Source organism: Chlorocebus sabaeus, chromosome 8 (genome assembly GCF_047675955.1).
Source record: "Chlorocebus sabaeus isolate Y175 chromosome 8, mChlSab1.0.hap1, whole genome shotgun sequence".
NCBI lineage: Eukaryota > Metazoa > Chordata > Mammalia > Primates > Cercopithecidae > Chlorocebus > Chlorocebus sabaeus.
The window spans coordinates 37,875,997-37,896,254 of record NC_132911.1 but is presented as its reverse complement, the minus strand read 5'-3'; the positions used below and the strand labels follow the sequence as shown (position 1 = coordinate 37,896,254).

At 49.5% G+C, this 20,258-nt stretch overlaps 2 protein-coding genes across 5 annotated transcripts in view; one reads left to right on the top strand and one right to left on the bottom strand.

The window, feature by feature from the left end:
- Positions 1 to 8,186: 8,186 nt before the first annotated feature.
- On the top strand, positions 8,187 to 15,498 carry STAR (steroidogenic acute regulatory protein). The gene is made up of 7 exons (XM_007962184.3): positions 8,187 to 8,388; positions 10,380 to 10,493; positions 10,803 to 10,930; positions 12,705 to 12,863; positions 13,005 to 13,189; positions 13,835 to 13,928; positions 14,762 to 15,498. Exons 1-7 carry the CDS (start codon positions 8,325 to 8,327, stop codon positions 14,873 to 14,875), a joined length of 858 nt encoding a protein of 285 aa, XP_007960375.1. The 5' UTR covers positions 8,187 to 8,324; the 3' UTR covers positions 14,876 to 15,498.
- ASH2L (ASH2 like, histone lysine methyltransferase complex subunit) overlaps positions 15,159 to 20,258 on the bottom strand; it is a 39,585-nt gene continuing 34,485 nt past the window's right edge. For all 4 annotated transcript variants that reach the window (XM_037983599.2, XM_007962183.3, XM_037983602.2 and 1 more), the window contains one exon: positions 15,159 to 20,201. In XM_037983599.2, the coding sequence (XP_037839527.1) occupies positions 20,094 to 20,201 (108 nt within the window). In that variant the 3' untranslated portion in view covers positions 15,159 to 20,093. The remainder of the gene's footprint in view (positions 20,202 to 20,258) is intronic.

Genomic DNA, 20,258 nt, shown 5'->3' with positions numbered 1-20,258 from the left:
GAAAAAAAAACAGCCGGGCACGGTGGCTCATTCCTGTAATCCCAGTGTTTGGGTGAGGGAGAAGGGACAAGATGGAGGAAGGTAAACAAGAAGGCACCGCCCCTGTTGCTTCCGGGTTCTTCATCACCAACTTACCCGCACGCGGGAAAATGCAGGCCACGCCCGGGAAAATGCAGATCAACTGAGCAGGCACCACGGGAGGTCAATCTGAAGGGATCCAAACTTACCTGGCCACGCCTATGGAGACGCCCCTATCACACCCTTATCCCGGCCCACTGCCCTCCCCCTTCCAGTACTAATGCATAAAAGTCTGCTGCCGGCAGGAGCTGGCGTGACTTCCTCGGCCCCGCATTCGTGGACTGGAGAACCTCACCCGAGAGCGCCCCGGCATTCATGGACCAGAGAACCTCACCGGAGAGCGCCAGGGAGACTTCCATGGACCCCTACACCTGAGAACCAGAGAACCTCGCCCGAGAGTGTGTGCATATTTGCAATAAAAGACTGCCACTTTCTTATGTACTTTGGCCTCATGTTTAATTATTTAGCTCTCCTAAATTAAGTATTAAATTAAGACAATTATTAAATTAAGACACCCAGCACTCTGGGAGGCCAAGGCGGGTGGATCACCTGAGGTCAGGAGTTCAAGACCAACCTGACCAACATGGAGAAATCCTGTCTCCACAAAAAATAGAAAATTAGCAGGGCGTGGTGGCACATGCCAGCTACTTGGGAGGCTGAGGCAGGAGAATCGCTTGAATCTGGGAGGTAGAGGTTGTGGTGAGCCAAGATCACGCCATTGCACTCCAGCCTGAGCAACAAGAGCGAAATTCCGTCAAAAAAACAAAAAAAAAAACGAAATCAAAGCGCATCACACATAACATTAGGACATGTGAAACTTGATATCTGCATGTATGCAGATATTGGAGATGTAAAATAAATTTGTTACTGTGGCTGTCAGAAACATTTGAAAAATACTACCTTAACTTATAGTAAATTTGTATGTGCTTATTTCAACTAGGAAGGAAAAGAGTATTTGCATCCATTGAGGTACAGAAAAAAAAATTTTTTTAAGTCCACGTTCATTTTCATGTCTTTCTTCTCAACTCCTGAAAATCACCTGTGTCCTGGATGGGGCTGAATCTGTCGATCTCTGTGCTTAACACATGCTATTCCCCCGAAATCTGCATGAATCCTTCTCTCACTATCTTCAGATCTCTGTCACATTCCCCTCCCTTGACTGCCTCTTTAAAATAGCACCCCTGGCTGGGTGCGGTGACTCATGCCTGTAATCCCAGCACTTTGGGAGGCTGAGATGGGTGGATCACCTGAGGTCAGGAGTTCAAGACCAGCCTGGTCAACATAGTGAAACCCCATCTCCACTGAAAATACAAAAATTAGCTGGGCGTAGTGGCACACGCCTGTAATCCCAGCTACTCAGGAGGCTGAGGCAGGAGACTTGAATCCAGGAGATAGAGGTTGCAGTGAGCTGAGATTGCACCACTGCACTCCAGCCTGGGCTACAGAATGAGACTCTGTCTCAAAAAAAAAAAAAAAAAAAAAAAAAAACCCGGGTGCAGTGTCAGGCACCTATAATCCCAGCTACCCAGGAGGCTGAGGCAGTAGAATCGCTGGAACCCAGCAGGTGGAGGTTGCAATGAGCCTAGATCGCGCCACTGCACTCCAGCCTGGGTGACAGAGTGAGATTCAGTCTCAAGAAAAAAAAAAAAAATAGTAAATAGCACTCCTACGCCCATCTATAATTTTCCAACTTTTCACCCTAGCAAGTATTGCTATCTGACATACGTTTTACCCGTTTACCGTCTGCCCCCCTCCCTCGCTAGAATGTAAACCCTTAAGGATGGATTTCTGTCTGTCTTGTTCACTCTTAAATCCCCTGCATCTAGAATGATGCCTGACGTGCATTAAGTCTCAGTATGTATTTGTTGAATTGAAGGAAGGATGGATGGATGGATGGATGGATGGATGGATGGATGGATGCATGGATGGATGGATGGATGGATGGATGGATGGATGCATGGATGGATGGATGGATGGATGGATGGATGGATGGATGGATGCATGGATGGATGGATGGATGGATGGATGGATGGATGGATGGATGGATGCATGGATGCATGGATGCATGGATGGATGGATGGATGGATGGATGGATGGATGGATGGATGCATGGATGCATGGATGGATGGATGCATGGATGGATGGATGGATGGATGGATGGATGGATGGATGGATGGATGGATGAAAGCATGAAGTAAGTTCAGGCTGGCTTACCAATACACTTCAGAGACCAGTAGGACCCCAAAAGGTGAAGACAGCTGGAACCACTGAGCAGCCAGGAGTAGGGTATTAGTAGTGATCAGTCCTTACATTGAATATGGAGATGTTCCCCTACTGTGGAGTCAGCCTTTAGTGCAGGCCATAGCCCTTCAGGTGTGAAGAGTTTGGAGGAAATTGGTGTTAAAAAAAAATTCTGAGACCAGGTGTGGTGGCTCATGCCTGTAATCCCAGCACTTTGGGAGGCCAAGGTGAGTAGATCACCTACGGTCAGGAGTTCAAGAACAGCCTGACCAATATAATGAAACCCCGTCTCTACTAAAAATACAAAAATTAGCTGGGCATGGTGGCACACACCTGTAATCCCAGCTACTCGGGAGGTTGAGACAAGAGAATCGCTGGAACCTGGGAGGCAGAGGTTGCAGTGAACCGACATCGTACCATCGCACTCCAGCCTGGGCAGCAAGAGTGAAACTCTGTCCCAAAAAATCTGGAAAAGCATCCCAGGAAAACATGAGGCTGAGGGGTGGGGTTGGACAGGGAGCTGGGTGCCTGTCAGGGGTGCTGGAAGTAAAGATTTTCTTCTCCCTGTTTTCCTCCTAATTGCCCTCCAGGCAGATGTGGGCTGCAGTGCCCACTCCCATCTTGCACGTCACCCTATAGGGGTCCTGTAGATAATGGGAGCAAGAGACTGCTTTAAGGGTGCTTGATTTTACCAATTAAGCTGGTCTTGTACTCACCTAAGTGGCCAAAAATCAAAAGTTAATTTTCCAGCCAAGTGTGGTGGTTCATGCCCTGTAATCCCAGCACTTTGGGAGGCCAAGGTGGGCAGATCACCTGAAGTCAGGAGTTCAAGACCAGCCTGCCCAACATGGTAAAACCCCGTCTCTACTAAAAATTCAAAAATTAGCCGGGTGTGGTGGTGCGTGCCTGTAATCCGAGCTACTCAGGAAGCTGAGGCAGGAGAAGCCTGTGAACCCGGGAGGCAGAGGTGGCAGTGAGCCAAAATTATACCATTGCACTCCAGCCTGGGTGAGAGAGTGAGACTCCATTTCAAAAAAAAAAAGTAAAACAAGGAGATATTGGCAAGAATCTTATTGATACGGTGATAAACATTTATCAAGGTGGGGCCAAAAGGTAAAATATTGGATTCTTTTTTTTTTTTTTCCAGATGGAGTCTTGCTCTGTTGCCCAGGCTGGAGTGCAGTGGCCCTATCTTGCCTCACTGCAACTTCTGCCTCCTAGGTTCAGGTGATTCTCTTGTCTCAGCCTCCTGAGTACCTGGGACTACAGACGCCTGTCACCAAGCCTGACTAATTTTTATATTTTTAGTAGAGACAGGGGTTCCGCCACGTTGGCCAGGCTGGTCTTGAATGCCTGACCTCAGGTGATCCGCCCACCTCAGCCTCCCAAAGTGCTGGGATTACAGGCGTGAGCCTTCATGTCGGGCCAAAATATTGGATTCTAATTAAAGAGTAGGGTGAGGAAAGGCACAGAGGACAGCCTCCAAAGGGAGACTGCACTGCGAGCCTCCCTGGAACAGAGAAGGTATGCAGGAGACAGATGGCAACAGGTACCACAGCGGGAGCTGAGCCCTGCTGGGTAGAATCCGGGTGAGAACTGGAATGGCCAAATTGGAATTGTGCTAAGAATTCTGGACTTTATCTTGTAAGTATTGATGTATTGTTACCTCATTTAAACCTTGTAACTAACCTGAGAGGATGAAGAAAGGAAAAAGAGGCTAGGCGTGGTGACTTACGCCTGTAATCCCAGCACTGGGAGGCTGAGGCCACATGGAACGACCCAAGCTCCCCCTGACAGCCAGCTCGCAGCCCTCAGAGCCTCCTCGGCTCTACCTGGGACACCCTCACCCCATCAACTCTCTATTTTCAACCCCCTCCACAAACCTAGCTAACTCCCAATCATACTTTCCAGAAGCCTTCCATAACACTCCACCCTCCCCCATAGAATTAGGGGTTCCATCATCTCTACGTCCAAAACACCTCGTCTGCCCTATGACTGTCCATACTGGGTCTATGGTTCAATTCATATAGTCCTAACTTTAGAGAGAGGGAGGGAGGGAGGGAGGGAGGAAGGAAGGAGGGAAGGAAGGAGGGAAGGAAGGAGGGAGGGAAGGAGGGAAGGAGGGAAGGAAGGAAGGAGGGAAGGAGGGAAGGAGGGAGGGAGGGAGGAAGCACCCAGCTCCCTGTCCAACCCCACCCCTCACCCCCATGTTTTCCTGGGATGCTTTTCCAGATTTTTTTTTTTTTTTTGAGACAGAATTTCACTCTTGTTGCCCAGGCTGGACTGTGATGGCGCGAAGGAAGGGAGGGAGGGAGGGAGGGAGGGAGGGAGGAAGGAAGGAAGGAAGGGAGGAAGAGAGGAAGGGAGGGAGGGAGGGAGGGAGGGAGGGAGGGAGAAAGGGAGGAAGGGAGGGAAGGGAGGAATGGAGGGAGGGAGGGAGGAAGGAAGGGATTGGAATCCCCTTTTCTGCTCCAAAGCCCTGGCTGTCTCGCCTGGCCTGGGGGCCTTCCTCTCCCGCATGGCACATGTACACCACCTGAGCTGGCCCCCTGGCTCTCCTCCCCCATGGCCTGCTGTGGTCATCTGGCCTTCTTTCTTGGAAGCTCTGCCCTCATCAAAAAGCAGAGCCAGATACAGATGGTCCAGAACCAGAGGAAATTCCCAGACCCCTCTCACCAATTTACTGCTCTGAGGGATGAAGAGAGTTAATGAGTCATTCTGCCTGGAAAGGATGAGGAAGAGAGCCTTGGCCCTTGCAGAGGTCACTCAGCACCACCTCCCAACCGCCTCCCCGGGAGTCAGTGGCAGCCTCTGACATCAGCCACAGCCATAGGCTCTATCCTCTTTCTCCCACACCACCTCCACCCCTTTCAGAATGGCCATAATTCTCCACAGGAAGGCAGCAGCAGGGCCTTGATCATCATCTGCATGGCCTGTCCCATAATAACTGCCTCCCCACTCCCCCCACCACGCTGAGGCAAGCCTGCAGGCACACATGTGCAGGAGGGGCACGTGCCCCAGCAGATCAGAGGAAGGAGCTGGGGGAGCTGGCACCCCCCTGCCTAGCTCATCCTCTGCACTCCTCTCTGAAAGGTAGAGGGCCAACGCACAGGCTGGCGGCAGGGGAGAGGCCCTGCTGTCTTTCTTGGCCACTCTCTGAGGGCGGGAAACAATGCTTTTGGGCAAGTTTCCTGAGTCTAAAGATATACCTGCACCCCTAGCTGCTTTCCCAGTTAGTCACTCAATAGAGGAGGAGCACACCAGGTGCAGTGGCTCACTTTGGGAGGCCAAGGCAGGAGGATGGCTTGACCCCAGGAGTTCAAGACCGCCTGGGTAACATAGCAACACCCCATCTTTATTTTTAAAAATTTAAAAAAAAAAAGTTTTAATAGAGAAGGAGCAAGACTCCCCTGTGTCTCTGCTGGAGGTGAGTGCTGAGGGTGGGGACAGCGTTTAAGGGGGAAAGTGGACCCAGCACCTGCCTTGGGGAGATAATTCCACAGAAGAGACAAGCAAACACACACAAACCATTCAACAAATCAGGACCAGAGCTAAGCCCCTCGGGAGTGATACTGACAGTAAGGGTGTGGTGGGAGGAGCCAGCATTCCAGAAGATGGTCTAGGAAGGTTTCCCGGAGGGGAAGGTTTCTGGGAGGAGAAGGTTTTGAGGAAGGGGCTGGGTGCCTCTGGGTGGCCTCTGCTCCCAGGATCCCCCGACTGTATCACCAGGGTGGAAATCAGGGGCCGAGGGGACGACTCCCCTGTTCTATATGGGCTCCAAGCGCCAGGCCTGGTTCTGAGCAGATCCTGTCCCTTTCACCCTATCTGGAGTGGGGGAGACAGCAAGACTGCATGGGGCCCTGGCACTGCTCCCCATTTTTAGGGCTCCCCTCTGCCTCTGCGAGGTGGTGGCAGGACACAGAACTCCCTCACACAAGGAGCAGGGCCTGGGCCATGGGCAGTGCCAGTGTGAGTTTTTCCACTCCCAATATTCTTGCCCAATGAATCTGGTTTAAAAGCAGCCACAAGGTCACTGTAAAGGGAAGAAATTCCGTCAGAGCCCAGCACGTGCTGCACCAGGGTGAGGGTGGGTGGGAAATGCAGAGGCCTCCGGGGCCTTGCTCAGCCTGACAGGGCCCCTAAAGTGCAAAGACTAGGGTGAACACCCCAATGCCCTGTCTTTTCTTTTCTTTTTTTTTTGCGACGGAGTCTCACTTTGTCATCCAGGCTGGAATGCAATGGGGTGATCTCAGCTCACTGCAACCTCCACCTCCCAGGTTCAAGCAATTCTCCTGCCTCAGCCTCCTGAGTAGCTGGGATTACAGGCGCCTGCCACCACGCCTGGCTAATTTTTGTTTTTTTGGTTTTTGTTTTTGTTTTGAGACAGAGTCTTGCTCTGTCACCCAGGCTGGAGTGCAGTGGCGCGATCTTGGCTCACTGCAACCTCTGCCTCCCGGGTTCAAGTGATTCTCCTGCCTCAGTCTCCTGAGTAGCTGGGATTACAGGCATACACTACCACTCCTGGCTAATTTTTGTATTTTCAGTAGAGATGGGATTTCACCATGTTGGTCAGGCTGGTCTCAAACTCCCGACTTTGTGATCTGCCCGCCTTGGCCTCTCAAAGTGCTAGGATTACAGGCGCGAGCCACCGCGCCCAGCCCATGCCCTGTCTTTTCAAGCTTTCAGCACATACCAAGACCCCCAGCCCAGCTCACCCAGACAAAGCTACTGGGGGGAAAGTGTGAGGAAGGGTGTGGGCATAGCCCAGGCCCTCATCTTCTCTCTGCTGTAAGCTGATAGGGCTGCACCCCCAACCCAGCCGTGAGAGGTCATCCTTGCTCCAGCACAGACTCCTGAGAGGAATCCTCACTCAGAACAGGACTTTGGGAAAGGTGGTTTCTAGAAATGGATGAGTAAATAAATGGACAATTGAATATGCCCAGCATCCTGGGGACCGCAGGAGGAACTGTGTACAGATGGCTTGAAGGCCAGAGGCTTGGGTTGTTGTCCTGGCCCTGCCACTGGCCAGCTGTTTGACCTTGAACAAGTCAGTTCCACTCTGTGGACTTCAGGGTCCTCTCCCAGAAGAACAGCAGCCGTACGGTCTCTACTGCCTGGTAAACACCCTGGCTCACTCTCCCGAGACGGTGGTTCTCATAGTGTGTAGTCCACACAACACGTGCATTGCAACCACTGGGTATTTATTTATTTATTTATTTCTGATGGAGTCTCACTCTGTCGCCCAGGCTGGAGTGCAGTAGCGCGATCTTGGCTTACTGCAACTCTGCCTCCTGGGTTCAAGTGATTCTCTTGCCTCAGCCTCCGGAGTAGCTGGGACTACAAGGGCCTGCCACCTCGCCAGGCTAATTTTTTGTATTTTTAGTAGAGACGAGGTTTCACCATGTTGGCCATGCTGGTGTTGAACGCCTGATCTCAAGTGATCTGCCCACCTCGGCCTTCCAAAGTGCTGGGGTTATAGGCGTAAGCCACCCCGCCTGGCCAAGGGAAGTTTTTTTCTTTTCTCTTCTCTTTTTTTTAGCACATGTTTCTGAGCCTCAATTCCAGATCAGCTGAGCCTGGAGTTTCTGTAGACAAGGGCTAGAAATCTGCACTTTAGACTCTTGAAAACCACTATGTGCCTTCATCTAAGCTGCCCCTGCTTCTCTCCCCTCCATCCCTCCAGCCTGGCCCTGTCCTCCTCACTCTCCCCTGCACCCTCCCCCACCCCACGCTCCCCACAAATGGCCAAAGCAACAGTGTGAGGCAATCGCTCTATCCTTGACCCCTTCCTTTGCACAGTGAGTGATGGCATTTTTATCTCCTGATGATGATGCACAGCCTTCAGCGGGGGGCATTTAAGACGCAGAACACCAGGTCCAGGCTGCAGCTGTGGGACTCAGAGGCGAAGCTTGAGGGGCCCAGGAAGGACGAAGAACCACTTCTTGAGAGAAGAGGCAGAGCAGCAGCGGCAGCGACCCCACCACTGCCACATCTGCCAGGAAACAATGCTGCTAGCGACATTCAAGCTGTGCGCTGGGAGCTCCTACAGACACATGCGCAACATGAAGGGTGAGCGCTGTGGGAAGGAGGCAATGAGGGGTTGGCCAGCTCTCAGTGGATGAGGCTCAGGCCACCCAATTCTGATCCTAGTTGTGCCTCTTACTGGGTGAACCTGGGCAAGTTTCTTCCCTTCTTGAATCTCAGTTTTCCCCTCGGAAGAAGTGGGCTGGTTACTAAGATATATCCCTTCCAGATTCTGTAATTTCTGGTCTTCCCTCTAGGACTCCAATCTTTTTTTCTCCTTTACTTTCATTTTTAATCTTTTTCTTCCTTCCTTCCTTCCTTCCTTCTTCCTTCTTCCTTTCCTTTCTTCCTTCCCCTTTTCCTTCGTTCGTTCTTTTTTTCTTCCACCTTTTTTTTTGTTTGAATCAAGGTCTCTGTCATGGAGGCTGGAGTACAGTGGAACAATCATAGCTAACTGCAGCCTCAAATTCATGGGCTCAAACCATCCTCCCACCTCAGCCTCTTGAGTAGCTGGGACTACAGGCGTGCACCACCACAACCAGCTAGTTTTATTTATTTATTTATTTTTATTTTTATTAGAGACAAAGTCTTGCTGTATTGGTCACGCTGGTCTTGACCTCCTGGGCTCAAGGGATTCTCCCACCTTGGCCTCCCAAAGTGCTGGGATTACAGGTGTGAGCCACCACACCTGGCTTACTTTATTTATTTTGAGGCGGAGTCTCACTTGTTGCCCAGCCTGGAGTGCAGTGGCACAATCTCAGCTCACTGCAACCTCTGCCTCCCTGATAGCTGGGATTATAGGTACACGCCAAGATGCCTGGCTAATTTTTGTATTTTTAGTAGAGACAGGGTTTTGCCTTGTTGACCAGGCTGGTCTTGAACTCCTGACCTCAGGTGATCCGCCTCCCAAACTGCTGGTATTATAGCCATGAGCCATGGCGCTTGGCCTATTTTATTTTTGAGGCAGAGTCTCATTCTGTTGCCTAGGCTGGAGTACAGTGGCACTATCTTGGCTCACTGCAGCCTCTGCCTCCCGGGTTCAAGCAATTCTCCTGCCTCAGCCTCCTGAGCGGCTGGGACCACAGGCATGCACCACCATGTGCGGCCATCTTTCTTGAAGTATTCCTGACTTTGCCTTCCTTCAGAGCTGGACAAGGCTTGTAGCAGGGGTACCCAGGAAAGTCTTGCCCACAGTGCCAGAGTAAATATTAGGCTTGACTCCCACAAGCAAAAAACGATGGAGGAGAAGAGAGACAGGGGAGCAAGATAGGTGGGCAAGGTAAAGAGAGAAGATGGTGGGGCTGGGAAGACTGTTATCATTGAATACCCAGAAAGGGACAGAAACCAGCTACAAGAAGCTACTTTTGTAGAGCTGATTAGCATCCAAGGTCATTTGAATCCTCTGCTGCCACTGAAGGGTACACAAGTCAATCTAGACACGATCTTTCCAATTACACTGGATTGAATTAGCTACCTTTAGAGCGAGAAGCCATGCTTAGATCTGCAGCCGGCAGTGGGGTTGTCCTCACTAGATGGACAGGACTTCCCTGGCCCAGAATCCAGGGACACACAGAGCAGCTTATGGCATGCAAGCACACAGACCTCATGCAATCACAGGTTCATGCAATGCAAGCAGATTCAGGCAAGCACACAGACTCAGGTAACCACAGACTCATGCAAGCACACAGACCTCAGGAGTTGTATTCTCCTTATGAAGTAGGATTTTTCTGGTTGTTTGAACACAGCTTCTTCCCCTTTTAGGGACAGAAACTCCAGCAGGCTCTGGTATAGCCCGTCTCCAGGCAGGGCCAGGCCTGACCACCCCAGATGGAAGGCAGATTTCTGGATCCTGGAGCACTGCGGTGGGAGTTGGGGGCCTGGCTGTAGTTCAGATCCCTGCTAGAATCCTGTGTGCTCCTGAGCAAGTCACTGCCCTCTCCAAGCCAACTTCCTAATTTGTGACAAGATGAGGGGGTGGAATGGTCCATCTCTAAGGGGCTTTCCAGCTCCTAGACAAGGGTTCTTCCCTTCTGCAGGGCTGAGGCAACAGGCCGTGATGGCCATCGGCCAGGAGCTGAACCGGAGGGCCCTGGGGAGCCCCAACCCTAGCACGTGGATTAGCCAGGTTCGGCGGCGGAGCTCTCTGCTCGGTAAGTGCTGAGGCTTCTGGGCTCCTGGGGCTGGCAGGATGCTCCCGGGAGGTGATGTGGTGCGTGTGGCCTGGGCTGCCCTCCTGCCCTTCCTTCATTTTGAAAGGACGTTCCCAGCCTAGAGTTCCTCAAGGCCAGATCCCCCTCCGGTCACCTGTGGTGGCTGTGTCTAACTTGAACAGCAGGCTGGCCCCTATGGCTTTAGTCCAGGCTCTTCAGAACAATGAGCAGACCCAGAGCTCCAGGGATGAGAGCTGGTGGAGGCTGGGAGAAGAAGGAAGCTCTGTTTCTCTTTGGCTGTGTACCCAGGTTCTCGGCTGGAAGAGACTCTCTACAGTGACCAGGAGCTGGCCTATCTCCAGCAGGGGGAGGAGGCCATGCAGAAGGCCTTGGGCATCCTTAGCAACCAGGAGGGCTGGAAGAAGGAGACCCAGCAGGTAAGCGTTGGGGAGAAGCCTGTGGTTCCTCCATGCTCTACTGCCATCCTCAAGGCCAGCTGGGGTTACTGTTCTTCCCAGAATTCCTGTCTCATGCAGCAGTCACTGGGTAGCAAGTGGTTTTAACTTGAGAACTCTCCTTTCCTGAGAATATATCCTCAGATAATGCTCTTCCCCCATAAAAGACACCCTGGAGAGTCCTGTTTGAGAAACACTATTCCTGTGTCCTTAGCTATAGAATAGGATTGCATTGTGCACCCACTTGGCAGAGACCATGCAAGGGGGACTCCAAGTGCACATGAGGCCTCATCGCCTTGGGTCAGATATCCCAACGACGCCAAAGTGCACTGTCTGTGCTGTCAGCCCACATGTGGCTGGGCTTGCAGGGGTGATGTGGGCTCACTCTGCAACAGGCCTGGACTAGAACACAGAGTGGTCCACAGCCTTCTGGGGTTCTCTGCGCTTGAGCACTGACCCATCACTGGGGACAGTAACCAGGTTCACGGTAAAGGCTGGCAGCTCTGTTATGGAGATTTTGGTGGCTTGACCTTCAGCAAAAGCTGACATGCTGCCCACTACCCAAAGTTCAGGTAGAACCTCTCCTTCCCTAAGTTCTCAGAGTAATGGAGTTAACAGACTACTAGTTTGGGAGTCAAGGAACCTGGGACTTAGGTCGGCACTGCTCTTAGCTAAGGGTCCCTGGGCCAATCACTGACCTTCTCTGGCCTCACGTTCTTCTGGTGTGGAATGAGGTACTGAACTAAAACAAATCTTGAAGAACCCATTCAACCTTCTATGTATCTAATCAAGCTGCTGTAAACCACTTTTCCTATTCCCAGGTTTCTCTCTTGGGATCTTTGAGCTTCTGAAGTCAAGTAAGAGTCTTTTCAGTTGGACCTACCCATACCACCATCATTCCCCAGCAAGACAAAGGGTCCAGGGGAGCTGGGTGCAGTGGCTCACACCTGGAGGATGAGATGGGAGAACTGCCTGAGCCTAGGAGTTTGAGACCAGCCTGGGCAACACAGGGAGATCTCATCTCTACAACAAATTTAAAAATTAGCTAGGTGTAATGGTGCATGCCTGTAGTCCCAGGTACTTGAGAGGCTGAGGCAGGAGGATTTGAGCCCAGGAGGTTGAGGCTGCAGTGACCCATGATTGTGCCACTACACTCCAGCCTGGACAATAGAGCAAGACTCTGTCTCAAAAAAACAAGAAATCTTTAAAAGGGTCCAGTGGCAGCAAGTAACTTCCCCCAGTTGTCAGCAGATGCACAAGGCCATGGCAACAATGATTACTGACTCTATCTTAGGACAGTTCCAGGCTTCCTCGTGCTCAGCTTGGAGTTCCTTTGCTGTACCCCTCCCCACCTTGCCTTGTATCGCCTATGAGACCTAGGCTAAGAATATACATATATAAAAAAAATATATATATATATTACTTTTTTGAGACGGAGTCTCACTCTGTCACCCAGGCTCGAGTGCAGTGGCGCGATCTCCGCTCACTGCAACCTCTGCCACCCGGGTTCAAGCGATTCTCCTGCCTCAGCTTCCCAAGTAGCTGGGATTACAGGTGCCTGCCACCGTGCCTGGCTAATTTTTGTAGTTTTAGTAGAGACGGGGTTTCACCATCTTGGGCAGGCTGGTCTCAAACTACTGACCTTGTGATCCATCCGCCTTGGCCTCCCAAAGTGCTGGGATTATAGGCGTGACCCACCGTGCCTGGCCAAGAATATTTTTGTCTAACCACCTTCTGGGGCTCCTTTCTCTGACAGGACAATGGGGACAAAGTGATGAGTAAAGTGGTCCCAGATGTGGGCAAGGTGTTCCGGCTGGAGGTCGTGGTGGACCAGCCCATGGAAAGGCTCTATGAAGAGCTCGTGGAGCGCATGGAAGCAATGGGGGAGTGGAACCCTAATGTCAAGGAGATCAAGGTGAGCAAAGTCCAGGTGCGGGTGGCAGGGGCCCAGGACAGCCCAGTGTGAATGCTGTATCAAAGAGAGGACCCCTAGCTATGGGGGGTGCTCAGCCCAACACAGGCTGAGTCGTGATTCTGGTTCCCCATGGCCTGGTAGGTCCTGCAGAAGATCGGAAAAGATACATTCATTACTCACGAGATGGCTGCAGAGGCAGCAGGAAACCTGGTGGGGCCCCGTGACTTTGTGAGCGTGCGCTGTGCCAAGCGCCGAGGCTCCACCTGTGTGCTAGCTGGCATGGCCACAGACTTCGGAAACATGCCTGAGCAGAAAGGTGTCATCAGGTAATACGGGCGGCAGGTTCCAAACCCCCCTCTTCTAACACAGGCCTGTGGGTGCACACCCAAGCATGTGGACTGCATCCCCAGCTCCAAGAAACCAACTCTTGGTGCACCCATGGCTTCCTTCTACAAAAGAACATACTTATTTACCAAAGGAGGGACAAAGACAAGATAGGCCCTACTTCGACAGCCAAACAGCTTGTCCTGACCCTCCCAGAAAGTTTAAGAACCTTAATCATTTGCTGAAGCATGGGGCAGGGCTGAGGTTCAGCTGGTACACTCAGGTACAGCTGTAATGTCGACTAAAATATTGAAATAATCCATACCACTCAGTACACCATGGTGTCCTGAATTTCCCAAGGCCCCAGCCCAGTCACCAGCCTGAATCCTTTCCCTGACCTCCCTGTAATCCAGCAACTAAAGGGCACAAGAGGCCTCAGGGGCCGCTCCAGCTACAAGCAGCCTTTATTCTGATGAGCTGGTAATCATGCCAATTGCCAAATAATTACCCTTTGCAAAAGGCAGTTCCCTGATAAAACTTAGAAAAGCAAGGTACCGTAGAAACGTGTATCTGTGGTACTGGTGTAAGCAACCAGTGCAAGAGAGAACTCACAACTGTCCTCCTGACTTGACTTCTCCATTTGCCAGGGCGGAGCACGGTCCCACTTGCATGGTGCTTCACCCACTGGCTGGAAGTCCCTCGAAGACCAAACTTACGTGGCTACTCAGCATCGACCTCAAGGTGAAGGGCATGAGAGGGGGATCTGGAGGGCAGGTGGCAGTGAGAAAAACAGGCTCTTCCCATCCCCACCATGCAACAGAAAGAATCCTCTTCTATTCTGACAGAATCACAGGCTGTAAGACAGGGAAGGGCCTTGAGTGATGGCCTAATTGCTACTCTACCATCTCCAAAGCCTGTGATGGCTCCCTCTTCTTCTTCTTTTTTTTTTTTTTGTGACAGGGTCTCACTCTGTCACCCAGGCTGGAGTGCAATGGTATGGTCTCGGCTCACTGCAAGTTCTGCCTCCTGGGTTCAAGCGATTCTTCCGCCTCAGCCTCCCGTGTAGCTGGGACTATAGGCGTGTGCCACCACACCCAGCTAATTTTTGTATTTTTAGTAGAGACGGGGTTTCACTATGTTGGCCAGGCTGGTCTCAAACTCCTGACCTCATGATCTGCCTGCCTTCTGAAGTGCTGGGATTACAAGCGTGAGCCACTGTGCCCGGCCCTCTTCTGTCTCATAGTTAAGTTCAACTCTATATGTAGTTACCATTTTAGAAAGAAGGAAACTTAGGTCCAGAGATCTGAAGGGTGAAAAAGGCAATATAACTTGTTCATGGTCACACAGCTGGGAAGACCAGGCTGAAACATCTTGTTGGCTAGTCTTGTGCTTCTGAAAGTCATGACAGCAGAGCAGCAATGCAGTCCTCCCACCCTCGACCAGGCAACCCCAAGGCTGCACCTATTAACAGAGCTTGAAGACCAAGCCCCTGACAGCCTGTTTGTGATAGGGTGGAGTGTCTAGAGTGGGCCAAAACCCACAAGATGGCCAAACTCTCCTACCTCTTACTGCAGGGGTGGTTGCCCAAGAGCATCATCAACCAGGTCCTGTCCCAGACCCAGGTGGATTTTGCCAACCACCTGCGCAAGCGCCTGGAGTCCCGCCCTGCCTCTGAAGCCAGGTGTTGAAGACCAGCCTGCTTTTCCCCAGTGTGCCCAGCTGCACTGGTATGCATGCTCATCAGGAGAATCCCTGCTGGAAGTCTGCAAGTCTAAGATCTCCATCTGGCAACAGTGGGATGGGTGGGGTTAGTGTTTAGAGTATGACACTAGGATTCAGATTGGTAAAAGTTTTTAGCACCAAGAAAACAGGGATGAGGCTCTTGGATTAAAAGGTAATTTAATTCACTGATTAGCTATGACATGAAGGTTAAGGCCCCTAAAATAATTGTAAAACTCTTTTTCTGGGCCCTTACATTCCCACCTAAAACCATCTTTAAAATGCTAGTGGCTGATATGGGTGTGGGGGATGCTAACCACAGGGCCTGAGAAGTCTTGCTTTACGGCTCAAGAATGCATGCACTAGCAGTGTGTGTGTACAAAGCAGAATCTCAGAGTGTCTCCTACAGCCCTCTGCTCCTCCCATTCACTGCACAGCAACACCACAGAACAAGCAGCGCCCCACAGTGGGTGCCTTCCAGAAATATAGTCCAAGCTTTCTCTATGGAAAAAGACAAAACTAATTAGTAGACAGGTTTCCCTATTGCTTCCATAGGCACCCGTCAGAATAAAGAATCATAATTCACAGAAAACATCAGTCTGTATGTTTTAATATTGTACTGTTAAAAAAAAATCGATGCGGCTGGGCACAGTGGCTCACACCTGTTATCCCAGCATTTTAGGAGGCCGGGTGGATCACAAGGTCAGGAGATCGACACCATCCTGGCCAACATGGTGACACCCCGTCTCTACTAAAATACAAAAAATTAGCTGGGTGTGGTGGTGCACACCTGTAGTCGTAGCTACTTGGGAGGCTGAGGCAGGGGAATCGCTTGAACCCAGGAGGTGGAGGTTGTAGTGGGCCGAGATTGTGCCACTGCACTCCAGCATGGGTGACAGAGTGAGACTCCGTCTCAAAAAAAAAAAAAACAAATCTATGCTAGTAGATTACAACTTCACACTAGAGGAGTCCTGGACAAAGCTTTCAATTAGTCAAACTAAATTAGACAGGCTCATTAAAAGAAAAAGAACTACTGGGAAATTATGCAATTCAATTATTTAGACTCTGTTACCAGGATCCTTCATAAAAATTTAATTTCCATAAGCACAACCTACATGAGTTTTTAATTTTTTTTTTTTTTTTTTTTGAGACAGAGTCTTGCTCTGTCACCCAGGCTGGAGTGCAGTGGCACAATCTCGGCTCACTATAAGCTCTGCCTCCTGGGTTCACGCCATTCTCCTACCTCAGCCTCCCGAGTAGCTGGGACTACAGGTGCCCGACACCATGCCCGGCTAATTTTTTTGTTGTATTTTTTAGTAGAGACGGGGTTTCACCATGTTGGTCTGGCTGGTCTTGATCTCCTGACCTCATGATCCACCCACTTCAGCCTCCCAAAGTCCTGGGATTAAAGGCATGAGCCACCGCGCCGAGTTCTTAAAGAATTCTATAAGCAATAGCTGATTAATGGGCCCTGGAAGAGGAAGATTATAACTGAGAATGTTTATTTACCTAATTAAAATTAAAGGCAGTGCCAAATATGAGAGAATAAATAATATTAGTTAACATTTCTGTTATTTATGATGCCAGTTAGTAGTAAGATAATTCCACAGCTGTCAACTTTGTTTGGGGCTGGCAACTTCTCTGCTTAAATAGGCTAAACTTTAGTATTTTGGGAGAAGTGGCTGGAAGAAGGGGTAATATGGTGAAAGCAAATTTCCTTTCTCAAAAGTCAAGAGAATTTATGCGAGGTGGCTCCCGCCTGTAATCCCAACCCTTTGGAAGGCCAAGGCAGGCGATCGCCCGAGGGCGGGAGACCAGCCTGACTAACATGGAGAAACCCCATCTCTACTAAAAATACAAAATGAGCTGGGCGTGGCGATGCATGCCTGTAATCCCAGCTACTTGGGAGGCTGAGGCAGGAGAACTGCCTGAACCCGGGAGGCGGAGGGCTGAGGCAGGAGAATTGCCTGAACCCGGGAGGCGGAGGTTGCAGTGATCCAAGATCGAGTTACTGTACTCCAGTCTGGGCGACAGAGCGAGGCTGTCTTAAAAAAAATATATATATATACACACACACGCACACACTGGGATGGGAGGGTAGGGAGGATGAAAAAAATCACCATCACCACGTGAAGGTTTTCCATTCTTGTTTTAACAGCATTGATGATTTGCACCATTTGGAGACAGAGCTCTGGCTTATTCATTAGAAAGCAGGAACTGGGCACGGTGGTGTCCACCCACAATGCCAGCTACTCTGAAGGCTGAGGTGGGAGAACTGCTGGAGGGCGGTTTGAAACCAGTCTGGGCAAGATCGTAAGACCTCATCTCAAAAAAAAAAAAGACAAAGGAGTTGATGAAACCAAATTATGACAAACTAAATTAAAAAACAGCATTAGTGGGAACACTGTGGTATTTACTGAGATATTAAAATTTTACAACTAGTAGAGGTATTTATAATTTATTCGGATTGTTTCTTAGTTTATTTTTGGCATGGATAAAATTATTGTTTATCTAAGTGCCTCAGAGTTGAGAGAGGATAGTTGTAGAGAAGTATTTCTCAAATGGAATTATCATCCACTACCAGCTAAGAGAAAACAGTTACGTGTTTAAAGATATCTTAAAGCAACATATATTCTAGTTTCAAGAGAACAGGCTGACAGTCAAGAAATGGGCTTTTAACAAACCCACTCGTTTGCTGGATTCTAATTGCCTCCTTCAAACTATGTAATTGTGCCTTTCTGGTCTCTGTGGAGATATTTTCCACTTGTTTAATTTTACGCTGGAATAAAACAAGTTATCACTGTTGATCTGATTACAGAAACTATTTTATATAGGACTATGTGAAGAGTAGATATTCTCTGAGCCCTTCAAATGAACTGTATTAAAACACACACACACTTTTGATGTTTGAGAAGAACATCATTACCTGTAACCTTTGATTTGTGAAAATGAAATATATACAGAAAGCTAATTTTATAATTTAGATGGAGAGTGGGTATACAACTTACATATGGTAATTTCTATTACAAAGAATTAACATTCAGCTTCCTCTAAATAACACCACCCTCATTTTCTTGGAGTCCCTCAAACCCCGATGACCTAGAAGCTTTATAACCAGGTCTGCCCTTGAAGACCAGCTCATGCATTAATAGGTGTCTAGGGCTGAGCCTCAGCCTCCAATCACACTCGACCTGTACAAGTTTTCCTGTTCAGAGATACAAAGTGGCCAAATCAACCTGTCTGGGTGATTCATCAGGAGACAAATACATTAGTCAATGCTACTATGTTAAAATACCAATATTGTCTTGAAGTGTGGGAACTCTCTTAAACAGGAAAATGACAAGATATTCAGAAGAGCCACAGGCTTAACATGGTGACTCTGCAGCAGCATGTCACCCTCCATGTGGTGAGCCACTCTATCTATTAACCAAGGTAGAGAGGTAAATGCAAGAGAGTCTTTGGGCAATCCTGGGAGGGCTGTCTTTGCTGTAAGACTGATGTATTGAAAAAGGAAGACAGGCCGGGCATGGTGGTTCACGCCTGTAATCCCAGCCACTTTGGGAGGCTGAGGTGGGCACATCATGAGGTCAGGAGATCGAGATGATCCTGGCTAACACAGTGAAACCCCGTCTCTACTAAAAATACGACAAAAAATTAACCAGGTGTGGTGGCACGTGCCTGTAGTCCCACCTACTCAGGAGGCCGAGGCAGGAGAATTGCTTGAACCTGGGAGGCGGAGGTTGCAGCGAGCTGAGATTGTGCCACTGCACTCCAGCCTGAGTGACAGAGCGAGACTCCATCTCAAAAAAACAAAATAAAACAAAACAGAAACAAAAAAAAAAAGAAAAGAAAAGAAAAAGGAAGACAAGGAAACTATATAGGAATCCAAAAGGAAGGTTTATTTTTTATTTTTATTTTTGGACACAGGGTCATGCTCTGTTGCCCAAGCTGGAGTGCAGTGGTGCAAACATGGCTCACTGCAGCCTGGAACTCCTGGGCCCGAGGGATCCTCCCACCTAAGCCTCCAAATTAGCTGGGACTACTAGCATGTGTTATCACGTCTGGCTAATTTTTTACTGAGAAGGGGTCTTACTATGTTGCCCAGGTGGTCTTGAACTCCTGGTCTTGAGCAATCTTTCTGTCTTAATGTCTCAAAATGCTGGGATTATAGGCATGAGCCACGGTGCCTGGAAGGCTCATTCTTACATTTCAGTCTTTAATAGTCTCAAAACTGCCCTTTAGCCATCAGCTAAGGGCAAAGGAAGATAAGCAAGACAGGAAACCACCTGCACATATCAACATCCACGTTCCAAGGGAAGACCAGGAGGGAGACCATTAGCCCTTTGAAATTCTTGTTCCTTTCCTCAAGGTGGCAGATTTTCACAGGAAATGGGGTGGCTGATTGGCAAGAATAGGAGCAACAGGAAAGCGGCCAAAACACAAGTCAGAAACTTGGCTCTTCCTCCCAGTGCCAGCTCCCTTCCTCATGCTGCTTACATTTCTGAACACTGTCACCAAGAGGCACCCAACCTGAAGGGAAGCAAAGTGTCACACAAACTTCAAAACAAGTTTTATTTGGGAAGAGTTTCTCATTTTGTTAAAGCTGCAAGCAAGTTTCTTTCACAATTACACTTCTAGAGATCTAGTAGTTTTAGGGATCTCAGTGTTCAAAAGTATATTTCAAAATGAACAACAAAACCAAACCCGCACCAAAGGGAAATAGCGTTTAGATTGGTTTGGAATGTGTAGCCATTGATTTCAGGTGTTCTCAGAAACAGGTTACCATTTCCTTGGAAAACAGGAGGGATGGAGTCAATGCCCACAGAAGGAGATGTCTTTCAAATAAGTTACTCGGACAATATTATTCACTCTTTAGAAAATATAGTAGGATAACAAGTCACAGCTGGCAGGGTATGCAGTACAGCACCGATTTCACAGGGGCTTACATAATCCTGGAGTCAGTGGTTGTTGGCTTGTGGTACACAAAATAAGAGCAGTCACTGGAAGTTGAGAGAAAATGGTGAAAGGCAGGCAGTCTCCCGTAGTCCTACCCAGCCTTTTAACTTGCTAAAAGGAGAGGCTGTGTTTTGTAGCATCTTTGGGAGAACATTTGAGACAGTTCAAAAACAAAAACAAAACCCCCAGTATTATTCCCCAGAAAGTCCTTGACAGAAAAGAGGGACCTGGTCAGGGTTCCCACGGGGGACTGCGCCTCCCATCCACTTCTGTCTCCACGTGATACAAGACGTCAGCCAGGGTGTGCTCTACCACGGCGCCCCAGCCCATGTCACTCATCTGCAGGAGGAATTAGAAACAGAACACGGTGACTAGAGCAGTCACGGCAATGCCGAG